Raw genomic sequence first — 26,775 nt, forward strand, 5'->3', positions numbered from 1 at the left:
AGTGATGAAAAATAAAATGAATCTTTGTTTATTCCGCAGTATTGATCTTCCATGATCCCTATCTTTATGTAAATACTGTGCGGCTCCGTAAGTTCTCTTGTGGTTAATTTAATTGAGATTTTTGGATACAAATTCATGTGATTTGTTTAATGTCCAAAGAAATCCTTGTATTCATGTGAAAGTAAGGTCGCTCTTGTTGTTCTTTCGGGAATGACATTTTATGGGGGAGAGTTCTTAATTGAACTTGTGCTTAATTGCCAAATCTTTGTGGGGAGTGCGGCTGTGGAATATTATAGGGGTTATCTTGTATCTTTATAAACTCCTTGATGAATGCATTTAGTTTCGGCTATACGATTGCATCTAAAAAAAAGTTGGTATGTGCTTTTCTTTTGGTCATGAAGTATCTCTATGGAAATTTCATTAGGATCCCACTAATTTTCGTACCTTTGCCAATTTTATTGACAAAAAGGGGGAGATTAATGTGTAGTTCACACTACAAATACATATGGTTTTCGGATCATTATGTAAGGGGGAGTGGTTTTCATGTGAGATGAAGTATTAACCAAGGGGGAGTTATACATATCACCATAGCATTGTTGTCGAAGTTGTGACACAATTGAACTTTGATGTTGTGTAATAATACTATGACATTGTATAACAATGATTGAAAGCTATTGTTTTCTCATTGTTATAGCTACGGATCTTCAACAACGATGATGCCGAGTTGAACACATTTAGAATCATTGGAGTACTTGGAGGTGACGAATATTTCGAGTAATGTCGAAGAACCAAGGAGATCAAGCATTTGGATGAGAACCTACAAAGTTTATTTATTTTGTATTCCATATGTATTAATAGTTTTGTCACTAAAATTGACAAAGGGGGAGATTGTTAGAGCATTGCTCGGTCGAACTCGCAAGCGTTGCTATCTCAAGCTTGTTTGTCAAGTTTAGTTGCCAAAACTATAAGTCTTGATTTCTACTCTACTTATAGCTAAGTCTCGTATTAGGATAGTAAGTGTAGTTGAGCTTTATACTCCACGACATTCATCGAATGAAGACGAAGAACTACTCAAGGGAACTTGTGGAACTTCATAAACAAAAGGTATATGGAGACTTGAACTTATCTATCACTCAAAATTCTATCTACTCTATCTCCTATTTGAGACAAAAGTCATATTGCTATATATACTTCAATTATACACATTTACTATTTCGAGCCGAGTTTATCTCGCTTATCTATTTTTCGAAATATGTGTTGGTAAGCTTTCGCTTTAGCCAAGTTCATCTTTACTCGTGATGAAAGTCATATTGATTATTTCAATAACTTGAAAATCGCTTTGATGCTAATAGTTTGTGGATAACAACTATTTTGATATCCTCTAAGAAAGTGATACGTATGATCTCTGTACCTTGGTAGCTATTACTATAAAGGCGGAATTCAGAATAATAATAGACGATAAAACTTAGAAAAACAAAGAACACAAAGTAGTAATTCGAAGAAATATATCTTCTCTAGATTATGAACAAGAAAACGATTACAATTCTCTCTTTGTTATGCTCACAATCTTCTCTAACAGTGGATTAACCTTAAACTGTTTGCTAAGCTTCCACAAGAATTGTCGCAAGCTTTCTCTAGGTTTTCTATACCTAATATTTGTGTGTCCTTAGTTGTTAGCCAAAGCCCTCTATTTATAACCTTCATAAACTAAGAGTATTGCCTAAAACAAAACTCTTCCCTAACTAGGAATTCTTCCTAAACAAGGATTCCTGCCTAGAGTAGGATTCTTCCCTCAATTTAGCTTGAGGTTAACTAAGTTCCCTAAAGGAGTACGGATACACCTGTATCATGGGCCCCCCTTTTAAGAACTTGAACTCCTGTGAGAGTTAAAAATGAAGGTTAGGGAACTATAGAGATCCTTTTTCTTTGTTAAACCACTTGGCCTTGCTAGGAACTTGACCTTTACATCCAATCAGGAAAGCTTCCTTCTCTCCTTGTCGTGTTTTAGTCACTCTTCGCTCCAATATGCAGTCTTCCTTGAGTAATTACTCTCTATCAAACCATAAGTCTTCTACTCGTGGTAAGATCATAGTGTCGTCGCCGTCATCATCAAGTAATGGTGGTTCAAACAACTTCAAGTACTCAGAATTTATAACCGAATACATTCCTAGATAAGGTGGCAGATCCAGACGAAAGGCATTGTCACCAATCTGGTCGAGTATACGAAACGGTCCATACCCCAATGTCTTCAACTTCTTACCTCCCCCCTTCAGTCGTTCCTTACCTAACTTTAACCATACCAAGTCACCAACACCGAAATTACAAGGCACAAGATGCTTGTCATGCTTTGCTTTGTATCTGGCTTGTGACTTCTTTAATTGTGCTTCAACAGTTGCATGAATCTGAGATATCTTCTCCAACAACTTTTGTGCCTTTTATCGTTCACTTCCTTCCTTTCCCCCCATAGAGGTGTCACTAGAAAATACTAGATCAAAAGGGCTAGGTGTAAGTAACCATAGCACGTCTCGAAATGAGATTTTCCCGAAGAACTGTGAACTGCTCTATTGAAAGCAAACTGCAGATATGGTAAACTCTCGTCCCAAGTTTTAGGATTCTTAGAATTATATCCCCTTAACATGTGAACCATAGTCCTATTGACCACTTCTGTTTGTCCGTCTGTTTGTGGATGAAAAGTTGTAACTTCTTCAACCTAGTGTCCATCATCTTCCATAAAGAATCCCAAAAATAACTAAGAAATCGACTATCCCTGTCAGAAATAATCGAAGTAGGTAAACCAAAATGCTTCCACACATGCTCAAAGAAGAGCTTTGCTGCACCGACTCCCGTTACCATCTTTGTACATGGAATTAATGCGATCATCTTGCTGAATTGGTCGACCACAACGAACAAATAATTATGACCAGACTTGGTCTTCGGTAACCCACCAAGAAAATCCATAGAAATACTTTCCCAAGGCCTTGATGGTACTGGTAATGGTAGATATAACCCACGTTTTCTGTTGGAAGGTTTAGATGTGCTGCACAACTTACACCCTCTAACCAACTTAGCCACATCATCTTGCATCTTCGGCCAAAAGACATAACGTCGGAGGTTAAGTAGAGTTTTATTCATCCAAAAGTGTCCAGCAACTATGGAAGTGTGTGCCTCTCTCAACCAATGTAAACGATCTCCATCTTCTGGTATACAAAGTAACTGACCTTTGTATAACAATTCATCTCGGAGTTCATACTCGTTTTTCAGACCACTCTTTACACCTTCTAACACCTTCTTGAAGTCTTTGCTGGATGTGTATGACTCTTCATACTCTTGAGGAACAATTGGATGAATTCTCATGGCCACCATTAATGCTCGAATTGGAGGTCGAGATAATATATCTGCCAACTTGTTTGTTACTCCCTTCTTGTATCTGATGAGAATATTGAAAGCCATCAAGTAAGACATCCACTTCATGTGTCGGGCTTGTTGTAGTTTCGTCTGTGCATGTAGATACTCAAATGGTTTGCGATCTGAATGTACCACTACTTATTTACCTAATAGATACACTCGCCAATGCTTGATACATTGATATAAAGCATAAAATTCTTTGTCATAAGGTGCGTAGTTTTTAATAGCACCTGCGAACAATTATGAATGGTACTCCACTGGTTTACCATCTTGAACAACACTCCTCCCAATGCATAGTTAGAAGCGTCTGTCTCAACTTCAAAAGTACGCTGTAAGTTAGGAAATGCCAATACTGGTGCTTCTGAAATCTTCCTTTTTAGTAACTGAAAAGCGTCTTCATGGGTTTGTTGCCATTCAAACTTTGCCTTAGCTCCTGTCAAATCATGTAACGGTCCTGCAATATTCGAAAAATGTTGGATAAACTTACGCAAGTAGGTGCAATCCCCTAAAAAACTCCTGATTTCAGTTATAGGTCTAGGACACTTAGTGATCACTTCAACCTTCCTTGGATCAATTTTCCGTTGTCCACCACCTACAATGAATCCGAGATATACTAACTCCTCCTTCCCAAACTCACACTTCTTTACGTTCAACTCCAGCTGGCCTTTATGTAACACTTTAAACACCTTCTCAACGTGAACAAGATGCTCTTCCCAAGTTCTGCTGTATATTAGGATATCATCCAAGTAAACAATCACAAAATCTTCTATAAAAGGTCGTAACAAATCATTCATCAAACGCATAAACGTCGCTGGAGCATTACACAAACCAAAAGGCATCACCAACCATTCGAACAAGCCTTGTTTGGTTTTGAAAGCAGTCTTCCATGTATCATCTTCTCGAACTCTCATCTGGTGGTATCCGAATTTGAAATCCAATTTTGTAAAGACTCGAGCTTTTTCCAACTGATCCATCATGTCGTCTATCCTAGGTAGAGGGTAACGATTCTTGATTGTGATCTTGTTTAATGCTCTATAATCAATACAAATACGCCAGCCTTTCATCTTTCTTTGGTACCAACAACACCACTGATCCACAAGGTGAAGCACTTGGCACTATTATTCCTAATTCTAGAAGTTCCTGGACTTGTTTCTTGATCTCATTGGATTCTTCTACGGTCGTGCGATAAAACCTACATTAGGTAGAGAACCCTCCCCGGTCAATATGATCTCATGCTCCACACTCCTCTTTGGCGGTAATCCCGTGACATCCGAAAATAAATTCTTGTACTTCAACTTCAACCTTTCTAGGTCATATTCTTGTTGTGTATACAAGGCTGCCAAAAAAAATCTACTCGGCTTCTCCTCAAGAGAACGGATCACAAAGAGAATGAACTTTGTGCTAGCATTCACCAACCGCTTAGCCTGAGTGGCTGTGATTAAGCTTGCTCCCTCAAGAGGAGAATCTATAGCCTGAATCACAAAACTTTCCCCATCTTTGGTAAAGGTATACTTTTGTTCCCTCCTGTGTAGAGTTTCATCTCTATCCCATAGGTAAGGACTACCTAGTACTACCTGGCAGACATCCAAAGGAACTACGTCGCATGTAACTTCGTCAATATATGACTCATCTAGAGCAAATTTGAACGTGCACTGCTGTGAAACTTGTAAGCCTCCTTCCTTTTGAATCCATCCTAAAGGGTATGGTCTTGGATGTTTGATAGTCTTCAATCCTAACTTATGTACCAAAGAATTTGAAAGTAAGTTCTTATGACTTCCTGGGTCAGTAACAACATCAACTAGTGATGTTTTGACTTGCATCTTCATTGTGAAGAGTCTCTCCCTAGTATCATATTTTGAAGGTCTTTCTTTTGCCCCTGTCATAAGAGAAAGCTTTGAATTGGGTTCTGTTAGTCCGTGGACTTCTTTTGGAGTTTGAGCGACTAGTGCTGCCTTCTTGGCTTCTTTCCTCTGCAACCCTTTAGGCTTTAGATGAGGGTTCTTAACCCAACACTTGTCGACTACGTGACCTGTGTGCTTGCAATGAGTGCAAGTCAAACTTTCCTTGTCACTAGACTTCCCTTCTTCTTTGCTCCTTTCACCTCCTTTCACAGTGGTACCTCCAGATTTCACCTTAGTATTTCCCTTTAAATCAGATTTCTTAAGCCTGCCTTCAATGGCATTAGCTTTTATACTTGCTTCGGAGATAGTATCCACCGAAAACATCTTCAACTCCTTCCGTATATACTCATGTAACCCGGAAATATACTTCATATAGATAGCATGATCTTCCAAGTCTAAATCCAAAACCATAGCTTGATTCTAAAATTCCGAAGTATATTCTTGCACGGTTTGGTTGTAAGTCTGCTTCAAGTTGTACCACTTGAACCATCTCTCCTCAAGGTAGCCAACCGGATAAAACTGTTTCCTTACAACTGCCTTGAATCTTTTCCACAACAATGCTCCCTTACCTAGGTTTTGTCTTTGATAATCTTTCCACCAGGTTAGAGCATGCTTTTGTAGCTTCAATGCCGCGAAAGCAATCTTTTCCTTTGAACCATATTCAAAGAAAGAAAAATACGTCTCTAGACGTTCAATCCAGTCATCCAATTTTTCTACATCGACACTTTCATCGTAAAGTGGAATATCAACACGAAAATCAATTTTTCAGACTCTTACCATGAGGTTTAGTTGATGTAGGACTTTTAAGAAAATCACTTTTCTTCTTCTCGTCCTCATCATCATCATCTTCTTCTTCTTCTTCTTCCCCTTCTTCCGAAGCTACAGGTGAAGGTATAATCTTTTTCTTCGCCTTCGGCTTGGGTGTATGAGAACGAATATATTCAGTCAATTATGCAAGGGTGGTTTGAATCGACTTCATGTATGTTTGCAGCGTAACCACCTTTTCTTCCATAGTTTGTGGTTCGCTTTGCTTAGGATCATCATCTGACTTTGTCATCCTTGAACCCCTTGTTTTCTTAACGTCTTCTAGCTTCTCGAGTACCTCACCAAGCTTTATGTAGAGAGATCTAGTGAAAACCATAAACCACAGGGATTTACCCTAGAAACTAACCTTGCTCGTGATGCCAACTTGATACGTATGATCTCTGTACCTTGGTAGCTATTACTATAAAGGCGGAATTCAGAATAATAATAGACGATAAAACTTAGAAGAACACAGAACACAAAGTAGTAATTCGAAGAAATATATCTTCTCTAGATTATGAACAAGAAAATGATTACAATTCTCTCTTTGTTGCGCTCACAATCTTCTCTAACAGTGGATTAACCTTAAACTGTTTGCTAAGCTTGCACAAGAATTGTCGCAAGCTTTTTCTAGGTTTTATGTACCTAATATCTGTGTGTCCTTAGGTGTTAGCCAAAGCCCTCTATTTATAACCTTCATCGCACTCAGCCGACCAAGGATTTCTACTTGGAATCTATTTCCTAAACTAAGAGTATTGCCTAAAAAAAAACTCTTCCCTAACTAGGAATTCTACCTAAGCAAGGATTCTTGCCTAGAGTAGGATTCTTCCCTCAACTTAGCTTGAGGTTAACTAAGTTCCCTAAAGGAGTACGGATACACCTGTATCAGAAAGTTTCAATGATTGAAATGAGAGTTTAGAACATGTAACCATCTTTGGATATAAACATAGTGTGTTCTCACATTTGTGTAAAAGTACAAAACCGGAACCTAAAATATGCGTACCTGTATGCGTATTGGCGGCTGTTGGAAACCCGGGTAAGTATGCGTACCCGTACGCATACTGGCGGAAGTTTCGCGTCTGTGAATTTCTGCTGGAGTTTGGAAGTTAAAACAAACTCAATCCGGGTACTTAAGTATGCGTACCCGTTTGCATACTTAAGCAGGTTATCTAAAATCGGTTTTTTCATGAATTAAAACATTTATATAATAAGGAATGCAATCTTTGCAAACCGTGGCTATAATGTTCATAAATCGATTCGAGTGAATCAAAACCGATTTTGCTTCGATTGTGTCTTGTATACTTCTATGAGATCTAAGCAATTGAACAACTCTCTAACTAGTTCATTTAAGTTATTTGAACTAGTTGTGGTGAAGATGAATAAGGTTGATATGAAAGTGCTCATATGGCTAACCATTGGTTAACTATTATTGAACCAACTAAGTGTACACGTTTAGGTACGGTTACTCAAACCTAAATGAAGTTACATTTGATTTGTGTATAACAAACTAAGTTCGATCTAACGGTTGAAAGATATTAGCTTGAATCTAATAAGGTTTTCATCTAACGGTGAATATTGAATACTTTGTTACCAAGGTAACTTAGATTGCAAACCCTGATTTGGAGACTATATAAAGGAGAACTCTAGCAACTGGAAAAACTAATCCCCACCCCTCCTGTGTTATACTAGTTGCATAAGATAGATTTGATTATCCTTTAACCTTAGGTTTTTCACGAAACCCTGTACGTTAACGACTTAAAGACTTCATTGGGATTGTGAAGCCAGACCCAACTATTTTCTCTGTAGTTGCATGGTCTGATCTTGTTGTTTCTATCGTTATTGAGTGCAATCATAAGATTGGCTTAAGATTTATATCTCCGATAAGCAAGATAGAAAAGCAGTCACAAACACCTTCGTCTCATCGTTTGTGATTCCCCGATATCTTGTTTCGGTAGTCGATTAAGATTATTGTGAGGTGATTGATATTTCTAGGCTGTTCTTCGGGAATATAAGTCCGGTATATCAATTGGTTCATGTTCACCTTGATTTATCAAAAGACGGAACAAAAACCTGTAGGTATTTCTGTGGGAGACAGATTTATCTATTCTTATAGACTTTTCTGTGTGAGACAGATTTGTTTATCAAGTATTCGACTTTGGGTCGTAGCAACTCTTAGTTGTGGGTGATATCAACTAAGGGAATCAAGTGCGTAGTATCTTGCTGGGATCAGAGACGTAAGGAACAGAACTGTACCTTGAATCAGTGTGAGATTGATCAGGGTTCAACTACAGTCCAGGCCGAAGTTAGTTTGTAGTAGGCTAGTATCTGTAGCGGCTTAATACAGTGTGGTGTTCAATCTGGACTAGGTCCCGGGGTTTTCTGCATTTGCGGTTTCCTCGTTAACAAAACTTCTGGTGTATGTGTTATTTCTTTTTCGCATTATATTTTGTTATATAATTTAAATATCACAGGTTGTGAATTGAATCGATCAATTGGTAAATCCAACCTTTGGTTATTGATTGAAATTGATTGATCCTTGAACATTGGTCTTTGGTACAGTTCAAGTTATCTCTCTTATATTCAATTGGGCTCGCAAATTATTATTTGTTTGATTGTGGATTGAATTGAGAGATTGAGATGTAACTCTTTGATATACTTTTCTTAAGATTGAGTCCGACTGTCTAGTTGATTCTCTTGAAAGTATATTGGAGTTAGTCCATACAGATTGCTAAGAAAAATATATTGGGTGAGGTTGTTAGACCCCCGCTTTTTCACAGTTAACCGAAGTTAGCCATATGAACACATTTCTCTTAACCATGTTCATCTTAACACTTCCAGATCAATTGATAATCAAATGAATCTAATGTGTTACTCATAGAGTTGTTCAATTGTTTATATCCTCATAGAAGTATACAAGACACAATTGAAGCAAAATCGGATTGATTCAAAAGAATCAGTTCATGAATAATTTAGCCACGGTTTGCAAAGATTGCATTCCTTAATTTATAAATGCATTTGTTCATGAGTATGAAATCATGCTTAACCGATTTAAGAACTATAACCACTTAAGTTTGCGAACGGGTACGCGAACTTAAGTTCCGGACATTGGTCACAAGCCGACAGTTTGCAAACAAGTACGCAAACTTTAGCTCCGGACCGAACTCAGTTGAAACCGTCTGCGAACGGGTACACAAACTTGGTTCGCGGACTTCAACAGTTAAATCAGTTTGCGAACGGGTATGCAAAATTAAATACCCTGACTTGAATAGTTGAATAAGTTTGTGAACGGGTAATTCAAACTTCCGGTCCTGAATTCCGTCAAAACAGTTCGTACACTAAGTACACAAACCGTAATGTATCCAGACATGGGTTTTAGCTCTTAACTCCCATTTCAATCATTGAAACATTCTTAGAAGACGACAATAGCTGTCTCACACAAATAATTAGCTTATAAGCAATTTTCAAGTGATCGAATGATCAATACGAAACATTCCGAGCCTACATCAAATGACTGTCTCACACAAATCATGTAAGATGTTACCAGGTGATTTTCACATGATCATCTTTTGACTTTTGTCAAGAATAATGATGAACGTAGTTAACGCAAAAATATTTCCAACACATATTTCGAGAAAGATATAAGCGAGTTAAACTCATCTCGAAATATCAAATGTGTATAATGTAAAGTCTATATAGCTATACGACTTTTGTCTCAATATGAGATAAAATAGAATAAACTTCTGAGTGATAGATGAGTTCAAGTCTCCACATACCTTTTGTTGATGAAGTTCTACAAGCTCCCCTTAGTAGTTCTTCATATTTAATCGATGAACGCCGTGAAGTCTAAATTTCAACTACACATTTTATCATAATTCGAGACATAGCTATAAGTAGACTAGAAATCAAGACTTATAGTTTTGACAACTAAACTTGTCAAACAAGCTTGAAATAGCAACGCTTGAGAGTTCGGTCGAGCAGTTCTCTAACAACAATAATTATAATGCGGAAAATAAAGTAAAGGGACATGTTCAAATACTATGTCTACATCTTAAGAACTTTTCATATTAACCAAACTGCATTTCCGACAGCTATGCAAACACTAAGATAATAACCAAACCGAAAACGTTTATTTTGGTTAACCTAAGGATCGGTCCTGCTAAGGATCTATGGGATCTTTCCCAGTAATGATCCTTGGGACCGATCCTAGTAGAGATCCTTGGTAAAGGATGGGTCCTACTAGATATCCTTGATCGGTCATATAATAGATTCTTTGATTCTTTTAAATTACGAAACAAGTTTCATGTGTCTACTTCCTTAAACTCATGAAATTAAACATAGTCTTCGAGGTATGGAATCAATTCGAAATTTCAATACACTAAATAACAACAAGTTATCGATTAGTGTTATTATGTTGAATCTACAAAAGTTCAAATAACTAAACTATACTTTGTAATCTAATATACTAACTTGTGTAAAATAACTAGTATATGCTTCATTGACACTTTGATCACAATGAAATGATCAAGTCACCAATACTATAGATTCATACATAAACTTTGCATGTTAAGTATTCAATCTAAATGACTTGAAAGAAACGAAGAAAGTAATAGAACAAGTCAATTCTGCGTTATTAACCTCGAACTAAAGGATGATGTGTTCGTTGATGCCGATACATATTCAGGTTCTTAAGAGTAACATGAGCGAGACTCAACATTTCTATTGTTCATAGTCTAACCTAGCGAAGTTGGCTCTAGTAATCAAATCAAGCAGCCTCAAGTTTTGGAACTAAAATATGTCAAACAAGTCGGGCATACGGCATACCAACGCTTGGTGGGTTCAATCGAGCAATGCTCTAACATATACAAAAAAAAAAAGTGTATCCATTATGTTATATGAATAATCATAGTTTGATGCATTCCCCTCGGATATATTTTCAGTGTCGACAAATAAGTTGTTCCGGCATCAGAATGGTCATCAAGTCAGAACGGGAAAAGATTTGGTATTTGGAATATCGACATCCTAACTTTTTTGAAGAAGCACAGTTTCAAGATGATGTTGTGAAAGCTAAGGAAGATGCAGAGGTGGTAGCACTGTGCAAAAACTTGGAACTCAAAGACAAATAGAAAAAGTACATTGTGGAGAAGAAGATTACCAAAATAAATACATTGTCTGCAAAGAAAATGCAATGCTTATACATGCATCCACACTTCTACAAAAAAAGACACATATGGAAAGCATTTCCGAAAAATCCCTATGTATAAAATGATGGAGTTGACTCATTAAGTGTATAAACTGATTAAATATCATTTTATGTTTTAGTTAAGTGTTATGACGTCCATGTTTAATCAATGAAAATGTGTCGTTTTATATTTTAGTTTAGTGTTATCCTGTACTATGTTTAATCAATGAGAATATCTTTGTATATACCATCAGTGTACTTAGAAACTATCTAATTTTTAAGCCAACTACATATATTTAAGCTAATTCATTACTTTTGATTAAAATTATATGAAAAAATATTATAATAATCCATTACATTCAACTAAAACTAACTTATATCTCGTTAATCAACGTCCTCATTCAGCCGGAGGTGGTGAACTATTTTGCAACCGAAAAGGATTGAATTTGTGAAGTCTTGTAAAATGGTTTCGAAACAAGTAATGTTTATGAAAGGTTCGTCGTGAGATAACCATCATATCTGTAGAGTTCTTCGTACCCGCAATTTCACGATAAATAAATAAATTAAGTATCAAGATAAGTTAAAAATTAATTTAGAAATTCAGTAAAAAGGTACAAATTTTACATACCACTTCTTTATCAGTTTGACCATTATATTTATGACGGTTAATGTGCATTACTACAAATTGCGTGACTTCCTTATTAATTGTGTGAAAAGATTCAGCAATCCTTGAGCATCATGTCTTCTCGGGTTTCACGCTTCTTTAGGGAACACTACAAAATAATTGTGCAAACACGCAGATTCGACGCTGCCCCATAATTAGGGTATCTTCTCTTGATTGAAAAATATAAGCTCTATAAATAGATAAATTCTCTTCTTGAATATATTTAGGACCAGAGATTCTAGGAGGCACTTTTCGTGACAAGAGTGAAATTAACAAAAGAAAAAGAAAAGCGAAATTAGATAAAACTATAAATGTAAAGGATATTAAAAGATGCTATTTTGGAAGTGAAAATAGTTGAACTTATGGATGAAGAACTTTGAGCCGTCCGGTAAACTTGCCGGTAGCAGTCCAGTCTAGGCCGATGGTCTCAACTTGAGCCGATCCTTGGCATAGACTTGAGCGATCGGCTAAGATTCTCGTCTTAAGTTGAACGAATGGGGTCAACTTGAAACGGGATGAGCAAAATGCGCCTCAGATTTGCCACTTTCCCGTCCAGTTCGTCACTTTGCTTGTCCACTGTGAAATGAGAACAGAAAAATTTGCTCAATTACCCACCCACCGGACTTGCCCTGAGACGTTAGAGGATAATTTTCCCAAAATTGTTTGCACAATCATCTTACTAGTTTGCGGATACACATACAAAATAACGCACGGATGGTGAGAGAGCAAAAAAGACAATCTTTGTTCTAGTTTTTGTACGACGGGACTCAGTCATCTTGACCGGACAGCGCATTCCAACTCACGCGCCAATCATCTTTTCAAATGTAGTCTACTTTGTTAAATTATGCTGATGCATATCCAATTTGACACAGTCCAATTACTCCTTAACCGAGATACAGAAGTGACGAGTTCCCATAATATATCAAACATTAAAACGTCAGTTCAGGATTTGTTGTACATATTTTCTCGGTCAGAGACTCAGAGATGTGAGTAGAATTGTTGCGGAACCTGCAGGCAAATTCTCGCGATAATATGACTCCTCAAATATGTACAAGGAACTGGCATTGTGTCCCACCAGCGTATTTTAGCAAAAAGTTCCCAACCAACAACTCATCATAACATGATCAACATCATCAACTGCTTCTCTTTTTCTTCTTCTTCTTCTTCTTCCTCCTCCAAAATCAACTCTTTCTTACATTTTTAGGGTTAGGGTTTAGATTTTTCACCTAAGATAACATTCCAGTAATCAAATTTTTGGGGGTTTGGAAGTTGAAGCTTGATTATGATTTAAGGTCTGAAAAATCATTTGCCGGGTTAAGAAATAATTCCGGCTAAAAATGGCTAACGATTTACAAATGTCTCCTCAATTGGAACAGATCGATGGTGAAATTCAGGATCATTTTCGGGCTCTTGCGTAAGATTCATTACAATTTAACCTTTAAACCTCTTCGATTCGTCTAAAATACATGTGTGTTTTTTTTGTCGTGTGAATTTAGTGTTTTTTTTCTTCTTTCTGTAAGGTTGTGTAAAGATTTCCCTTCATTTGCTAGTATTTTTGCTTGTTGATGCAGTATGTAACTAATTCAAACATAAACATGAAAATGTGTTTCCATTGACACATTATCAGGAAAGCCCATTAGGAATTTTTGATTCATTGAAGAAAGCGTATAGCAACCATTATCCTAAGACTAACTAGGCACTGTTAGATTTTCAGTATATTAATCATCATTACTTAGACCTACTTTGATGATACCCGTATGCAGAAAACAGATTTAACCCTAGTATTAACATGTACTACAGCTCACTGAAATTCCATATATACCAAGCATAATCATTTCATTAAACAACATACACAACATCATGTTCCATGGCTTCATCACAATTAGTATGAACTGAGTTAGAAGAAGGAGTTGATAGATATTTTCTCTAGTAATAAGTTAATGACTTGGACATATACTTCTGTTTTCTCGTGCTTGAAGGATGGATACAACTGGTTCTTTTTTTTCTTATTGCAAGAGGCTAAAACAGAGTCTTTTTAATGCTTGCCACATATCTGTCCAACCTTTCTATCACGAGTTAGGGAGACACACCTCATGGCTACATGGGACAGTTCACTAGTTAGCTTTAACTCATCAATCATTCACCTTAAGCTAGTGTTTAGTGCGTGATTAATTGTTAAACACACCTTACTGCAGATAACTACTAATCCGGCATAACTTAATCTCATAGAGGATTAGCTTAGGCTAATTTTCATTTGTTACACAAACCATGAAAAACCAACAGGCAGCTCATAGAACCGTATCGTTGTTTTATGCAACTCATTGTCATGAATATGCGGTTAATCTAATTTGATTAATTTACCGTTCAAACCGCATATTTTCTTTATGCAGTACTCTAGACTTGTTATTGTATATAGGTCAGACTTCCTTTGGTAGGCCTGAATTGGTCTTTGAGCATTTTACACTGCATCTGAGTTGTTTGCCTTCCTTTGATAAGTTGTACTGGATAGTCATGTGAGGGACCTTACTCTAATGTATTCCATCACTCTAATTCTTCCGAATCTGAATACATTTTAGTTTTAATGTTATGATTACTGAATGTGGTTAAAGTTAGTTTATAATTAACTTTTAATTGTTTGTATGATGCGGTGAGCTGTTGTAGAATTAAGAGGTTTTTCTGTAAGTTTTCTCTCGTGTTGATTTAAGATTAGTGTTGTATTTGTATAAAATGAGCCATCTAATTGGATAAACGTGCCCTTGAAACTGCACATTTGCTTTATGCATTACTCTAGACTTGTTATTTATTTTATAGGTCAACCTTCCTTTGGGAAACATGGATTAATGTCAAGCCTTTTACATTGGACATGCGTTATTTGCCTCCTTTACTAAGCTGTTCCAATGAGGGATTTCGGACGGATATGTGGGGTTATAGTTAGCATATAAGATAAAATAATAAAACCCTTGAATCCGTTAACTATAATGGTATTTTGCTATGCATTTGCAGAAATGGATTTCAGAAGCTGGGTAAGGTGAAAGATCCTAATAGACAAAGTAAGCAGTTGGAGGATCTTACAGGAAAGATGAGGGAGTGTAAGAGGTGAGTCGAATAACCATCTGGACAGTATCCAGTATCTTCTGGTAATTGCAATACCGAACACCTTCCTTTGAATGCTAGGAATTTCACTTATCACTTACTTGGATGCTTTTCACAGGCTGATCAAAGACTTCGATCGGGAAGTGAAAGATGAGGAGAGTCGAAATCCTCCTGAGGTCAATAAACAACTGAATGACAGAAAGCAATCCCTGGTTAGTTATTTGACATACTTTCTCATATTAGTTATTTACTATGTACGCATTGCAGTTATTTTAACTTTGCTAAATAGTCTCTTTGATTAACAGAATAAAGTACATTGTTTCAGATTAAAGAATTGAACTCGTATGTGGGTTTGAGAAAAACGTAAGATTCACTACCTCTTGAAATCTTTATAAATTCTTCATGAGAATGAATATTTTTTTCTATAGATCAGTATTTTTTTCTACTTGCGAGTGGGCACAGTGTCTTAATTCATCAAAAGCTCATTGTTATCTCAATTAGTAAGCCAGACTTATCGTCTGACACCTTTAACTTTCCACATGGTTCTCGTTGAGTCACCCCTGCTTATACGACGTCCATTAATGATGTGTCACTGGCACCCTGCAGGTTCATGAGTACCCTCGGCAATAAAAGAGTCGAGCTCTTTGATATGGGAGCTGGAGGTAGCGACCCTGTAGCTGAGGACAATGTACTAATGGCATCAGGTGAGATTTGACTACCCCTATTCTCTAAATGCTATGCTTCTAATGTCAATTTCCAATATTTAGTAATGTTGCACCTTAGATTTTTTTAATATTCTAGATGAATGATATGCTGATGTTTGCTGAACTGGCTACGCTCTAGAAATGTCCAATCAAGAGCTTATTGACGCTGGAAAGAAGCGTATGGATGAAACTGATCAGGCTATCGAGCGCTCAAAACAGGTGAAAATTTACCGCAAAGCTATTATTTTTCTTCGCACTCGGGGAGTACCAGTTTTTTCTTGACCTCAATGGCCTATGTTTAGGTTGTGGAGCAAACAATTGAAGTTGGAGCTCAAACTGCAGGAACATTGAAGGGCCAAGTGAGTTAACTAAAAAAAAAAGAAGATTTCCTGTTGTCATTTCGTTTTTCCCTTGGCTCACTTTGACATCATACTTACAGACTGAACAAATGGGTCGCATTGTGAACGAGCTGGACACCATTCACTTCTCAATCAAGAAGGCTTCTCAGCTGGTCAAGGAGATCGGTAGACAGGTTAGTGCTTAATATTTATGATTGTCTTCTGTTATTATTTTTCTGATTTAAATTGGACGAGAAATCTTACGATGAAATCACTCTAATGGAAACTTGATGCGGTGACCAGCTTGGTCCAAATATGCCTCGAATGTCCAATTTTTAACCACTCCAGTGTTCTATTTTCAATTCACCTATATCTCTCTAGTTAATTAATATAACGAAAATCTGTATTTTAGGTTGCTACGGATAAATGCATTATGATGTTCTTATTCCTCGTTGTGTGTGGTGTAATCGCAATTATTATTGTCAAGGTACTTTCTGTCTCCCGTGATGTGTAGAGTCACATACATATCCACGTTTTCTTTCTTCTCCCTTCTGTTTCTTTTATTTATCATGCTCTAAGCACTGCCTTTCATATGTTTTTAGGTTGTCAACCCAAACAACAAAAACATCAGAGACATTCCAGGATTTGCACCCCCGGCCCCAGCATCCAGAAGATTACTTTCTCTGTCGACAATGGGACCTCTGTATTAGTATTTATCTCTCCTACTCTTGAACTGCTAATGAAAAGGATACAAATACAACTATTAAGGTCGCGGAAGAACATGGTGTGGAAGTTGGTTTGATGCTATGCTGGGATATCGACGTTTGGGTTTGGGGTGGCAGCTTTTGTGCAATTGTGTAATTATTGTTTTGCTGTGATGTGCATATACAACCCAATTGGTGATTCATTCTTTTTTTTCTTCTGCTTGTTGTAAATCATGTTCCCCATTTTATTGTTTCCCATTTTATTTTATTTGGAAATTACTGGTCAAGGGTGTTCCATTTGCGTGCCGGACTGCCAGGGTACCTTTCTCTGGCAAACTGTTCTGCTTAAGAGCATCCTCTTTATTTACAGGCATAGCATTGTATCCAAGTTAAACCCCTGTGTTTATGTGATATAAGTACACATTGAGTTGCCCTTTAACCCACATAGTAGAGTAGGGGTTCACCAAGTGGATACTCTTATCCAAAAGGCTCTCTGTATTTGTCCAAAACCATTGTCTTCGGCCCTTGGCTGGTTATGACCCAGCACTTCCTCAAAGGCCAGGAGGAGTCTGCGGACAACTGTTTACAATTAAATATGAATGTCCATGAAAACCATCTCCCAGTGTAGTGATATACCGTACTTACTGACGTCCAAGTTGGAGCCTGGGAGGTGATGGCAAACCCTCGTACCCTCTTAAAAAGGCGCCAAATTGATCATGGGCTCATTTAGTATGAGTGTGTGAGAGGGAGGTATTCTGGTACTAAACTACTAATAATTCAGAACTTCCGAGATTGTAATCATTACTTCCTAGGAGGAAGGAGATGGCTCATGGTACTTGGAGTATATTCTCTGTATATGTTTTTGGAGAGCTAAATCGGGCAACATCGTCAGGCCACCAGCCCAGTAACCCACCACCAACGCCAACTTCAAGGGAAATATAATTAAAACTTGCCCTAAAGGGAAATAATTGTCCTCACCACTGTAGTCAATATCGGCCGTATCGGCCGATATATCGGGGATATTTCGGATATCGGCCCAGAACGATACGATAAGAAGGATATCGGGGATACGATATTCGCCCGATAATATCGGTCGTATCGGTCGAATATCGGCCGTTTCGGTCAAATATCGGCCGTATCGGTCGATACGAAATTTTCCTACATTTCCTGATATGAGACGGTATTGGTCGTTTTCTATAAAGTTTAAGGGTAATTTTCGCGAAGAAAGTCTTCCAGGTGGTAGTAGAGGTGCATGTAGCTCTCGAAGCAAGTCTACTAAAGTTACTCTTTTGTTTTTTTGATAAAATTGATGTTATCTATTATATCTTATTCGAAAATGTGTGGAGAAATGTTTAATATAAAATTATAGTCTCTAAATCTAGAACCGATATTTCAACGATAATATCCCCGATATAAAATCGTACCAGTGTATCGGTCCCGGCCGAGATGAACCGATATCCGATATTAACTACATTGGTCCTCACCTATCTGATAGGTCAGAATACCAATGTCATTATGTTAGCCCATATAATAGAGTCGAAGAGGATTAGATTAGACATCAAACTAACGATCAAGTACAAGTTTTTGAGGTGTCTATCTTCCAAGTTTTAGATACTTCATTTGGTATGGACCATGGAAGGGTTAGTTTTGTGGTTCAGACTTCAGATTTCAGACTAGTCAAAGCATCAAGTTATCCGACTCATAGAGGCAAGTTAGTTGTAGCTCTTTCATTTTTTTCTCTGTACAAGTCACTTGACGCTCCTAAAATGTCTAAAGTATGTGAATGCTTGCTAGCAAATATTAGTTGTCAACTAAGAGTAATCCGGTATAATAGTTAAATTACAGTTGAAATTTGTCACAATCGAAAATGTATATTTATTGATTATCTCAAGAATTTTCGGATTTGGTAATTTTTTGTTGTCCAAACAAGTCTTGGTCATAACACTATAAGTAGTGGAGCTTTTATTCTTACAAACTTATCCCTTGACACATTGTTGTTCGACCAGAATATATTTTTGATGGGGCGCAATATTGGACGAGGGCGTGAGAAACAAACAAAAATCTGCCTTTTGTCAATACAGTTTATGGTGTCTAACGAAGTATTTCGGTGATTCTAAAAAATTTCTGGGAAAACCCATTTATTATCACTTAAATATTAAAACTGTTGTGTTCTTCTCTAAATATATCGCCAGCTTGCCTTCTTCTTCCTCTTTTTCTCCAAATATATAATCCTCTTGCCTCCTACACCCAAAGATTGCTTGTACAACCTGTTCTTGAAAACAAAAATTAAAGAAATGAATAAAAAAACTCTCTGATTTTTCCCTATCAATCAAATTTGTACACAAAAACAGGCAACACCCATAATTCTGATTATCTAATGAGATTATCCGATAGAGATGTGGAGCTTTTTCGAATCTCGTTAAAACCCTAATTTTAAAGACTTCATCTTTAATTCATTTTACTCTCATCATCAATAATTTTCAGATCTGTATATGCTAATATGCCAATTCTTGTCCAAGTAGTGATATATATGACCATGAGTATGGTTAGCAATCAAAAGAATAGGAAGAAAGAGGAAAATTAGGGTGTGTGTATCTTCTTCAGAACTATGAAAATAAAAATTAGTTTTGTTGATATGGGTTCCATTTGTAATGGTGTTTCACACTGTCGTTTTCTTTTAATTGAAAACTTTATAAAAAAAATTATTGCAGTGTGTTTGAGGTTTAGGAGTTGTGAAATTTTGGTTTTCATGGTTGTTGGGTGCTTTAGTTGTGTTTTAGGTTTAAATAAGATTTACAACAATGTAAAACAATATTCTGTTTCTTTCGACTTTTTTCCCTTCCACTCAGGATTAATGAGGAGATGATATGATTGAATATAGATAATGGGGAATTTAAGTCACCGAACCGAGATATTTAGAAAAGAAAAAGAAGAAGGTGTAATCGAGACCATAATTGACTTACACAGTAAATACTCTCCTCGTAAAATAACGAGAACTTTAATTCGTTAGAAACCATAGACTTAATTGAAAAAATGACAGCCCCATATTTGTCCCTCACGCCCCCATCCAATATTGCACCCCTTATTTGTTTAGTCGTCTGTGTGAGAAGTCAACTCGTTAATTAGGTGAAATCTCTTGCTTTGCCTTCATTTAAATTCTTCTTTGGGATCAAAAATATTTTAGAATTACTGCTAATGAGAAACTAAATCGTATTTTCATTTTAGTTTTTAATTATTGATCTGATTGACTAACAGTGTAGTTATCCTTGATAGATCAAACTTGAGTATTTCATGGTCATTCTCATCTGATATAAGGCCACGCAAGTTTGTTTGAGGATTGACTATTTCAGATACATATATAGATATAACTAGTGATCATCCAATGTTAATAGAGTGATACTTTTAAGATTGAAGATTGAAAACTATAAGATTTTTATTTTTGGTATTATGAACTTTGTGATACTTCGTGCATACTTGATTCTCTGGGATCTAACAAACAGTTTATTTCGATAAACATCAAATTTGTGGAAAGATCAGGCAAATTGGTTAGTGGTTTTTCCTTGTTGAATTGCTTGACTAGAGCTTACTGTCTGCGATAAATTATTTCTATTATCTTTGTATTGGTATATATTGATCTTTGACAAAAGGAGTTTATAATTGATAAACTGAAAAATCCTTTATACTCAATAGTCTTAATTTATCTCTAACCATTGTCGGGTGTGCGAGGTACACATTAAGGTGGTCACTGAAACAGGTTAGTCTTTTTACCTTTTCGGTTTACGATCCAAAGGAGCTGAGGTACCAGAAGTCTTCACAACGGGTGAAGCAACTTGAGATAGTAGACTCTAGATCGGATTGGTTGTAGGCGCGGGGATATACTGAAGGAACTGAGTAACTAGGAGTAGTTTCCTCGGTTTCAACTATATGAAGTTGCGGTAGTCAATTTGTGTAGATGTTTATTCTGAGAGTATCCAAAACTGGATTAGATCCCAAGGTTTTTCTACCTTATAATTTTTTTCGTTAACAACATCTTGTGTATTGTGTTATTTACTTTACTTCCCCATTATAGTTGTTATAGTTATAATTAAATTAAATACACCCCTACGTTAAATCCACTTGGTATCAATCCCATGATTAGTTCTGAATATACAACTATATATCAAGCTAACAACTTGTTGAAGTAATCTTTTGGCGGTAATTGTATCAATAAGATTACACAAGGTGTGTCTATAGTAATTTAATATAAAAAGATTGTGGTAAACTTGGTATTCCCCTCGTTTCAATAAGATTTATTTGGATGATGGTCTTTTATTATTATGGTACAATCCGTTTATGGTATAATAAACTTATGGTTTGCAATGGAGGTTCATGGTATAATTGATATATGCATGATTGAACTTATACTTTGTAATTACAAGATTACAATTAATCGGTCGATATGGCATTACATATCAACTGATTCTGCTGATTTCATCCCATAATTGGTTGATATAAATATTCATATATTACAATTATGTATAAGCCTAAAAAGACGTCAAATTTATGTTGATTTTGTAGACTACAATCAATCGATGTGTGCAACCTTATCAACCAATTCTCACTAGTGGAAATTTCAACTTTTTTGCTGGTTTTAATGCTACAATTGGTCGATATGTACGTTCACGAGCGCTGTTTGTGCTAATAATTTCACCATCTTTCGATTTTCTCCGAATAAACTAGTCATTGGGTCTTTCTCTGAATAAGAATGCCCTCTTTCTCAACCCCATTTTGGCCTAAACTTACATTTGTTGTTTACTCCTACTTCATCCGCTTTAAACAACACACACCTAGTTACATGAACTCTACAAATTTCATTTCATTATCTACTTTGTCAATATCATTCCATACCTCTACAAAAATGACATAATATGATTCAGTTAAAGATTTGGCCATAATCAAAACATGGTACAATGAAATCCGACGTGAAGATATCCAAGCCGAAAAAGTTGTACCTGGAAGCTTTTTGGGGAGGGTGTATACCACTGTAGTCAATATCGGCCGATATATCGGGGATATTTCGGATATCGGCCCAGAACGATACGATAAGAAGGATATCGGGGATACGATATTCGCCCGATAATATCGGTCGTATCGGTCGAATATCGGCCGTTTCGGTCAAATATCGGCCGTATCGGTCGATACGAAATTTTCCTACATTTCCTGATATGAGACGGTATTGGTCGTTTTCTATAAAGTTTAAGGGTAATTTTCGCGAAGAAAGTCTTCCAGGTGGTAGTAGAGGTGCATGTAGCTCTCGAAGCAAGTCTACTAAAGTTACTCTTTTGTTTTTTTGATAAAATTGATGTTATCTATTATATCTTATTCGAAAATGTGTGGAGAAATGTTTAATATAAAATTATAGTCTCTAAATCTAGAACCGATATTTCAACGATAATATCCCCGATATAAAATCGTACCAGTGTATCGGTCCCGGCCGAGATGAACCGATATCCGATATTAACTACATTGGTGTATACCCAATATGTGATAAGATTACAAATGGAAGACCTCTGCGACAAATGTACCCTAGGTATTAACTTATCCAAAAAAGGGATAGTTAATTATGTAGCCATACAACAAAGTATATTTTGCCGCACCATTTAGGCTTGTCGATCCAACAATTTGTAAGTATTTTTCGAGTTTTCTTTACATAACAAAGTATTGATTGTGTTTTTTTTTAAGAACACAGTAAATTTGGTTGTGTTTTGTTTTTGCTTGTGTAGGACAGAATCGCAAAAATGCACTACTTTGAGGAAAATAGAAAAAAATTACAAATTCAAAGAAACATTCCAGAGTATGCCCCGAACAATATTCATTCAATGATTTGGACGACGATTCCTCTGATAAAGATCGAGACTGATAAAAGTTTTTAGTAGATTTTGTGGGTAGTCTCTATATATGTAAACGCTCACAAAACTATAACTCATCCACTAAAACCGCATAGGGTTAAAAGGTTTGTTGCACGTGCTAAGTGAAACCGTGATGCCTACCAAAGTAAGTTAGATTTATTTGAAATGAACGAATTTTCCTAAAAATGAACGAAATTCTTCTTTATAAAATTGTATTATAATCGGTTGATATGATCTTATATATTCGCCGATTATTGAATGACAATTCTTCTACACATAAAAAAATATCTACCGATTCTTAGAGTTCTTGGTGGATGAAGATCACCGACCCGGAACCAGTATACGCGTGTCATCTTATCCACCGATTATGGGTTGGTGTTCTTTAAAAAAAATCAAATTTTTACATTTGCCTTATGTTTCGAAGTTTGATTAACACTAGTTAATTTCACAACTAGCACAAATCAAAACTAAAACTAATCAATCAAAAATAAATTAACCATTAAAGAAAATAGTTGGTTAAGAAGTTTTTGATTTTACTTCAAAACGACTCGCTTTTGGCTTTTAGTGGTAGATCTCAAGTAAATGGGTAAACCTCAAACTAACGAGGCAAATCAAACTCCACTTTTGAGGATATTAAGGAAGTTTTTTTCTCATCCCTCACTCTCTGTCTTCTTTTCCCTTTTTAAAAAAAAAACAAACATGAAGGGCCATCATATCATTCTTGCTCAGATTTAGTCCTTTTGAATCAGATCTGAGTAAGAATTTTTATTTTTCTTTTCAATCTTTAGATAATATTTAATTGAGTAAGACGATTTTTAGACCGGTTTTGGTGTCCTTCAACATATTTATTCACTGTTTTGGGGCGATTTTTCTTCGTCATTGTGGGGTGAGTTCTTCAAACTTTAATGGTTGGTTCGTGGCTTGCTATTCTCGATTCAAAAGCATCGACGACTCATCACGACGTCAGTTTGATCCATACCCATTGAATTTAGAATATCCGAGTTCGTGTGGATCTACAAATTTATGGGTTAAATACATTTTTCTTTTAAGACCATCTCTTGTCGAAGAAGAATACAATCATAATAAATGATCGAATTGGTTTCGAAATATACCATCATCACTCCCTCATAAATAGACAAAAATTAAATATTTTTATGATTTATTGTTTTTTCTCTTCGCAATCCTAAATGTGACTATGAATTGAAATTTGTTGATTGTCAACAAAAAAAAAAAATATATATAAAATAAATTATCTGGTTGGATTAGTCCCCCGGGGTGTACGGGGGTCACTCCGTCAATTAGACGTAGCATGAAACATGGGAAATATATGATACATGCATGCATGGTAGGTAAGTCCCGAAAAATTAAATATGAATTCATGTGAGCACCACATTTCTTGCCTGTGGGGCAGAGAAAGCTACAGTCAAACCTCGATAAATGAATAACCTCGCCAAATGAATAATTTTCTCTAGTCCCGACTTGGGCCAATGTGATAAATGAATAACCTCGCTTAATCCATTAATGAATAAAAAAAATTGAATTCTTAAAGGCCTTATAGAAGTATAAACTATTAATCACTAAATTACATATAAAAATATATATATAAGAATAAAACAAAATACGTAATCAGCAAATTTTACATAAAATTTTTTGTAGAAATAAACTCAAAAAAATTCATCTATGATTAAATGTCTTTTTTTCACCCAAACCAAAATGCATCGCATCCTTAATTTTATGCAATGCTTGCACAATTTCTGAAATATTTTGCTCGTTCTGTATCAAGTAATTTTTTAAAGCGACCATCGCTTGAAAGACATCTTGAGATGAAACATTCGGTACGACGCTACTATCATCTGGTTCAGTATCATTCTCGTCATTCATTACTGACTCAATAATTTCTCCGTCTGTTGGAGATGCCATAACTGCATCATTCTCGTTAGGATAGTTTAAAACATGTTTGACGTCCATCGCATTTCTATAACATAAATAAAAAATGACACCAGTTAATCCTTGGATATCTGCTTCTAATTGACCATTTTCTAGTTCTGGATCATCTATATCTTCGAACCAAATCTTACAATGGCGGAAACAGTTTGAAATTGCTTTTTCCCTCTAGCTACATTTGTACATCTTTTTTTTTTTTTTTGATAATCAACCATTAGTATTTCATTCCATTAAGAAACGTTTACATGATGGTTTTCAAGACAAAAGAGTACATCATAAACATGAAAAAAATACAATAAAAGATGCAAAACGTAAATAAATCGCGAAGAGAAAGAGCAATCCACAACGGTAGCACCCAAATTTTGTACGGAGAGATTGGAGAAGGAATGGTACTCGAAATCACGACTCGACCATTTTGATTGATTTTCTTCTTGGAAAAGAGATACTCCTATTAAAGAGGAGTGATTTTCCCAAAAACTCATGATTAGCGAGAAGCCCAGAAACTCTAGATCTAATTATTCTGTTGAAGAAGAACTTGATCTTGCCTCCGTCAAATCGCCCGATGTACTTGTATCTAAAAACCCGAATCATGAACAAATCTATAGAAAGAAACACTATAAAAGTGTAGATAAAATCGCTCTATTAGCGAAGAAAACAATCGCCCTAATAACGAAGAAAATTATTCAAAACATAAAATAAAACTAAAAATAAGAAATCTTTGCTCAGATCTAGCCCCTAAAGGACTAAATCTGAGCAAAGGAGAAAGAAGATGATAAGTTTTCTTCAAGGTTTTTGTGAAAGGAGGGAGAAGAGAGAGAAAAGACTTGTTGAGATTTAGTGTACATCTTCTCTTATACTACCTACGTCCCTAATTAGATGACCTAGTTAAAATTTACTAGTAAATTTAGAAATGATTTATCTCTCAAATTATACAACGGATTTTCGTAAACTTTGTATCATCGGAAAGCATTTTAAAACACCTATCTAATGAATATAAATATGGCTATCAAATTTTACATATTTCTTATAATAATACTAATCTATCACTCCACTTATTTATGATATAGGTCATCTAATTAGGGACGGAGGGAGTATAATTTAACTTCTTAATTAAGAAGACTCCCTTCTCCTCTCTTCTCTCCTCCTTCTCTCCTTAAAAAAAAAAAAAAAAAAAAATCTTTAGAACTTCCTCCTTCTTGATCAGATCTAGTCCTTTTGGGCTAGATCTGAGCTAGGATTTTTAATTGTTAATGAATAGGAATAATTTAATTTGTGTTTTTAGTTTTTATTTTTGTTGTTTTTGGTGTCTACGGACACATTCCTTCGCTGTTTGGGCGATCTTTTCTTCGTCTTTTGGACAATTTTTTCTTCGTTTTAATAGCGATTCTTTCAAATCTCCATGACGTTCATTGGCTTGTTATTCTCATTTATCAAGAACATTAACAATTCTGCTCGGCGTCGCTTTGGATTCATCTTCAACAAGAGGGATTTAGGGCACCCAGATTCGATTGGATCTACAAAATTTTGGGAAAAATACTCCATTTCATTTGGAACATCTCTTATTGAAGACGATAAATAAATAACCCGCTAAACGAATATTTTTTCTTGGTCCCCAGACCATTCATTTATCGAGGTTTGACTGTTATAATCAACATTCAGAACCAATTAACCAAACCTAGGTCCTAGCTAACTCTTATTCATACTCAACCACACATGGGATCTTGCTTGATTGGATTACAATAATATAATACTTAACTAATTAATTATTGATTAACCTAATTCATCATACTACAATACGTGTTGATGTTTTTATAACGGTATCTCTCTCGTTGATCCATTTTCATTATGTTTTCTTTCAACAAATAACAAGTACCGCAGTTCAAGCTCGATACATCTTCGACTCACCCTTAAGCTAATGATTTAGTGCAAAATAAGGCTTGAAACTTCAAGGAAGTCACATGTTAGGTTGTGAGTCATACATACGTATCATTAATTTTTCTAGCTCCTATTTGTCTGTAAGGCAGGGCACAAATAGATTCTCTAATTCGTTTATTTATCATCAGATCATACTCCCTCCATCCCAAATTAATTGAGCTAATTGGTTTTAAATTTTATCCCACAAAAATTGACCTATCTCACTAATTAAGGGAT

General features: G+C 35.9%; 1 protein-coding gene across 1 annotated transcript; it reads left to right on the plus strand.

The window, feature by feature from the left end:
- Nucleotides 1-13,081: 13,081 nt before the first annotated feature.
- LOC113333374 (novel plant SNARE 13-like) lies at nt 13,082-17,085 on the plus strand. Its single transcript, XM_026579885.1, has 10 exons — nt 13,082-13,367; nt 14,957-15,049; nt 15,165-15,258; nt 15,372-15,409; nt 15,653-15,750; nt 15,890-15,969; nt 16,053-16,109; nt 16,190-16,282; nt 16,501-16,575; nt 16,691-17,085. Exons 1-10 carry the CDS (start codon nt 13,291-13,293, stop codon nt 16,796-16,798), a joined length of 813 nt encoding a protein of 270 aa, XP_026435670.1. The 5' UTR covers nt 13,082-13,290; the 3' UTR covers nt 16,799-17,085.
- Nucleotides 17,086-26,775: the final 9,690 nt, after the last annotated feature.

Source organism: Papaver somniferum, unplaced genomic scaffold (assembly GCF_003573695.1).
Source record: "Papaver somniferum cultivar HN1 unplaced genomic scaffold, ASM357369v1 unplaced-scaffold_132, whole genome shotgun sequence".
Taxonomy (NCBI): Eukaryota; Viridiplantae; Streptophyta; class Magnoliopsida; order Ranunculales; family Papaveraceae; genus Papaver; species Papaver somniferum.

Bases quoted from the DNA above. Each gene is read 5' to 3' on its own strand.
- LOC113333374 (XM_026579885.1), top strand. From the start codon at position 13,291: ATGGCTAACGATTTACAAATGTCTCCTCAATTGGAACAGATCGATGGT. The intron at 15,259-15,371 runs GTTAGTTATTTG...ACATTGTTTCAG, and splicing joins ATGACAGAAAGCAATCCCTG to ATTAAAGAATTGAACTCGTA. The intron at 15,751-15,889 runs GTGAGATTTGAC...GCTACGCTCTAG, and splicing joins CAATGTACTAATGGCATCAG to AAATGTCCAATCAAGAGCTT.